This window comes from Penaeus chinensis, chromosome 17, assembly GCF_019202785.1.
Source record: "Penaeus chinensis breed Huanghai No. 1 chromosome 17, ASM1920278v2, whole genome shotgun sequence".
Taxonomy (NCBI): Eukaryota; Metazoa; Arthropoda; class Malacostraca; order Decapoda; family Penaeidae; genus Penaeus; species Penaeus chinensis.
Window position 1 is genome coordinate 13,403,791 of NC_061835.1, and position 5,000 is coordinate 13,408,790.

General features: G+C 40.6%; 2 protein-coding genes across 2 annotated transcripts in view; both read right to left on the reverse strand.

The window, feature by feature from the left end:
- The window catches only part of LOC125034160 (phosducin-like protein), a 6,963-nt gene extending 6,287 nt beyond the window's left edge, over positions 1 to 676 (reverse strand). Inside the window, exon 1 of the mRNA XM_047625839.1 lies at positions 552 to 676. The gene's annotated coding sequence lies outside the window, so the exon portion shown is untranslated. The remainder of the gene's footprint in view (positions 1 to 551) is intronic.
- A 2,376-nt stretch (positions 677 to 3,052) lies between these two features.
- LOC125034158 (protein lifeguard 1-like) overlaps positions 3,053 to 5,000 on the reverse strand; it is a 4,961-nt gene continuing 3,013 nt past the window's right edge. The window contains exons 3-4 of the mRNA XM_047625837.1: positions 4,924 to 5,000; positions 3,053 to 3,855 (exon numbers count right to left, since the gene is read on the reverse strand). The exon at positions 4,924 to 5,000 is cut by the window's right edge and continues 257 nt beyond it. Coding sequence (XP_047481793.1) covers positions 3,559 to 3,855; positions 4,924 to 5,000 — 374 coding nt within the window. The 3' untranslated portion in view covers positions 3,053 to 3,558. The remainder of the gene's footprint in view (positions 3,856 to 4,923) is intronic.

Sequence of the window (5,000 nt, forward strand, 5' to 3'; positions counted from 1 at the left end):
ACCACGGGGGTCCTGTTTTACGCCATAATTATTTCCCTGATATACTTCATGCCATCCCCTGCTACCGGGACTATCAAATCATGATTGTCGATGGAGATGGTGATTGTAAATCCTCGACGACTCATTTGCACAAGGAACAATGCCTTGAATCATTGAAAGCAGTGGATTTCATGCAGAAAAATATCAAAATTGTTTCGAAAGTAACCCATTACTCTTTTCTACATACTGACCAGTTTTTTTTTTTTTTTCTTCTTCTCTTTCTCTAAGGCTTCACTAAATCTAAAAAAAAAAAAAAAGTATTTACTTCTAGACACTTTTAACCCCCGACTTTCAACAAAGCCAGATTCACTGATGGCCATTGACATCACAGACTCTCCAAAAAAAACAAAAAAACACGAAAGTAATAACGAGAAACACACCAAGAATAATTAAAACACAAGACTTCAACCCTCGACTGCCTTTCAAGTCCCTCTCGGTCTCTCTTTTCAGTCCCTAACTCCTATCCCTTAACGAAAACAGAGGAAAATAAACGACGCCAACATGTCACAAACCTCGACGAAAACACCAGGGAAATGAGGAGAATGGGAGAGATAAGGAGGCGCCGAAATGAGGAATTAATTATTGATTTTTCTCCGAGTCAAAACAAGTCGCTCTGACATCTAGCGGAGGCGACGCGAACTACGAGCTTATTCATTTTATTTATTTATTCGACACAAACTCACTGACATTTACTTATTATCTATCATTTAAACATAAACATTTATATAAACACTAACACATATTTTTATTATTTATTATTTTGACAATGTCGAAATGCATATCCATATTTATCACTGACATCTGCTACTTATTATCTATAAATATTCTTATCTTCTATTCTTCGTTAACCCTTTTCTTATTTTTTCTGTGTAATTATAAAGATGACTAAATTAATATCTGAATATATTTGCAACAATGAAAATGATGTTGATTTTTACAGATATAATGATGCTTCGAGCCTTGAGTAATGGTACACATCACTAATTATATATAATAATTATGATATTGATAATAACACAAATAGTAATGATGACCACAATAATAAAAATGGTAATAGTTATTGTTAATGATAATAGTAATGATAATGACAATAATAATGATGATAGTAATGATGATAATGATGGTTGATAATAATGATAATACTAATAATGATAATAATGATAATGATAATAATGATCAAAATAATAATAATGACAATAATAATAATGATAATGATAATAATAATAATGATAATAATGATAATGAGAGGTGACGATGATGATGATGATGGTGGTGATGTTGATGATGGTGATGATGATGATCACCATGGTGGTGGTTGTGGTGATAATGATACTGATGATGATGGTGGTGAAAATCGTGATGATGATGGTGATGATGATGAAGATTATGGTGGTGGTTGTGGTGATGATGATACTGATGATGAAATCGTGATGATGATGGTGATGAAATCGTGATGTGGTGGTTGATGATAGTCAGGGCCGGATTATGACCTTTTGGGGCCCCTAGGCTAATTAGATTATGGGGTTCCCTCAGACGGAGCCACTGGGGCCCCTGATCTCAAATAAACGGCTTCAAACCGGGTCCCCTTATCTCAAATAAAGGGCCTCAAACAGGGGCCCTTTATCTCAAATAAGGGGCCACAAACAGGGGCCACTTTTTTTTTAAATTGGGTTTTCAGACTTCTGGGCCTCCTTTTGTAAAGTTGAAATTTTATTTTAAGTTAAATGAATTATTTAGCAATGCAAAATATTAAAATATACTCATTAAAAAAAAATATATATATATATATTTGAAAATCTTCAAATCTTCAAGCTTGGGGCCCCCAAGCTTGAAGGGCCCTAGGCTGAAGCCTATGCTAGCCTATAGGATAATCCGGCCCTGGTGATAGTGATGATGATGATGATGGTGGTGTTAATGATGGTGATGACAATAAAGATTAATATGATGATGGTGGTGGCGATGACGAGATGATGATGATGTTGATGATGAAGTCTCTAACTCTACAAGCTAGAGACTAATCTTTAACGTCCAGAGAATACTTCATACAAAATATAAGTACGTTAGAGTCATTACCATTTTCACTCTGTCCCTTTCCCCAATATTCCGGGTTACTTAGGAGTGACAACGATGTAAGTCCTGCTATTGGCCACAGTCATGCGGCCAGGGTGTTCAGTCCAATTCGAGGTCGGCGGGAATCATTGGAGCGTGAACAGTATATATGGAGATGAGCGAAATTATATGTTAATCCACCTGTTAGTGAAGGGAAAGTTATCTTCCTCCTCTGCTGCTTTATCCTCCAGTTTTAAAAGACTGCTCATAGAAGTTCCGCGAGGTTGATACAGAATTTACATACGTCGGTCTTAGGTAAGTGACCGAAACGAATTTTCGTTGGGGGTCTAAAAGGGGGCATATTTTTTTCTTTCTTAGCAAGTCGAGGCAGTTGTTGCCTTGTAGCGGTGTGTGTGTGAGGGAAGGAAGCTTGGACAGCAGTAATATCGGCGTTGACATTAGAACTGTGATAAGATGAACACGTCAGCGAGAATATCTTTACTTTTTACTGTTACTCAGAAAAATACATTCGTTTTTGTGCATTTATTATCATGTGTTGCCCTTGCCCAGTTGAGTTGTTTATATGGTCATTAAAGGTTGCTATGGCCATGTGAAGCTTTATCAATAACAACTGGATATTTTGTTGGTACGTAGATACCCAGAATTCCTTCTACGTCACAGAAAACAAGAATTTCTATCGAGACAGTGCCAGTAAACAGCAGTCGTTGGATGCACTAAAAATTCTGCAGGGGGATGTGGTGTGTATGAGGAATGTATTTGGATTCCAACATTACAGGGATTCAGGAACTATAGGAGAAACAAGGAAACAGGAAACAAGATAGGTAGATTAAAGAATCGAGGAAATCCAGAGCAGGGAGATTCGACATGTATGAGGAAATCTGTCTCTGGATTCCAACATTCCAGGGATTCAGGAGCTGTAGGGGATGTAGGTAAAATCAAGAGATATCTTTATGGTTTTATTGGCGAGCACATCGCTACGCGAAGAGTAAAGCTCAGACATACAGGCAAAATAACGGACAATGATGTCCATGTGTACATACATAAATATATAATCAAACAGATAATCATACATGCATTCATCACTTACATTCATGTGTCCATTTATTTTTTGAAAAATCTTTTCAAGAGAAACAATCCAAAACCTCTTAAAATTAAATGGATTAAATGGCTGATTCCTTTTCAATAAACTCTCTCGCTCAAGATAAACGTGTTGGCTGACTTCCACCTTAGCCTATCCCTTCTGCAGTCTATTTTTCAAAACATATTCCTCATAAATAACGTCCGTAAAACAAAATATCGCACAGCAGTTCATGTTAATAAATGTACCTTCCGACGATGTGCCATATCAACCCTTGATAGAGAGTTACTAACCAAAACGCATAGATCACCCCTTCCTCATTCTCTACCTCCCCCTTCCCTTCCTTTTATCTATCTTCCTTCTTCCTATCCTTAGTCCCTTGATCCTCCAATGATCGCGAGAATGTACATGAAGAGGTTGATGATATCGAGGTACAAGTTGAGGGCCGCGAACACGTACTCCTCCGGGGAATAGGCGAATTTGTGGTTCCCTCCAATGATGAGCTGCGTATCGAACACCAGGTAGAAGCTGAAGAGGAGGACCCCGAGGCAGGCATACACCATGTTGACGATCGCATTGGACCAAATGGCTGCTAAGATGCCAAATATCAGGAGGACGGTCAGGCTGACGAGGAGAAAGCCGCCCATCATTGTGAAGTCATATTTGGTCTGTTGGGAGAGACAGAAAATTGGAGTTAGGGAGAGAAAGAGATGGGGAAGGAGAGGGAAAGAGAAGGGGAGAGGGGGATAGAGAGGGAGAGAGAAGGGGAGAGGGGGATAGAGAGAGGAAGAGAGAAGGGGAGAGGGGGATAGAGAGGGAGAGAGAAGGGGAGAGGGGGATAGAGAGGGAAAGAGAAGGGGAGAGGGGGATAGAGAGGAAGAGAGAAGGGGAGAGGGGGATAGAGAGGGAGAGAGAAGGGGAGAGGGGGATAGAGAGGGAGAGAGAAGGGGAGAGGAGGATAGAGAGAGGAAGAGAGAAGGGGAGAGGGGGATAGAGAGGAAGAGAGACAACCAGCGAGAGAAAAAGAGAGAGGGAAGGAGCGAGAGAGATAAAACTATCTTATCATTTGTATGATTCTATAAAGGTAAAAGGGGCACTTGACAGTACTACGAGACTAAATCATGGGTGTGTCAAGCTCATGACTCGCGGATGAAATGTGGCCCTCGCGATGGACACAAGTGGCCGCGGGGTCACAAGAATTATTTGTCTGTAAAAATCATGATCGCCATGGAGGAAAGTAACGTATTATAAATTATGAATAATGTGTTACATAAAGAGATTTATTAAGAAGAGAGTAAACTTAAACATTTCCTTTTCTACCTCTCTCTCTCCCCTTCTTTTCAGTTCTCTTCTCTCTACCACTTCTTCCTACCGCCTTTCTCCTCCTTTTCACCATCTTTCCTACCCGCTTCGCTTTCCTCCTATCTTGCTCTCCCCTATTCTCTCCTCCTTTTCTTTCCTCCCATCTTTCTCACCGCTTCCCTACCTCTTTCCTTCCCGTCCATCTCCTCTTTCATTTCCCTCTTTCCTTCTCTCCTATCTCCCCGTCTCTCCCTTTTTTATGTCCCTCCCTTCGCTCTATCTCCCTCCACCACCAACGCCTCACCTAAAGAGCGAAAAGTGAAATTTCTGGAATTCCTTCCTCTTTCTTTCCATCACCCTCCCTTCCTCCCTCTATTTATCTCCGTCGCTCCCTTCTTCCTTCCCTCCATTTCCCTCCACCGCCAGCCCCTCACCTGGAAAGCGAACAGCGTGAGCACCAGCGTCACCACCGCCGTGGCCACAATAGCGATGGCGACCTCCTTCCCCTGGT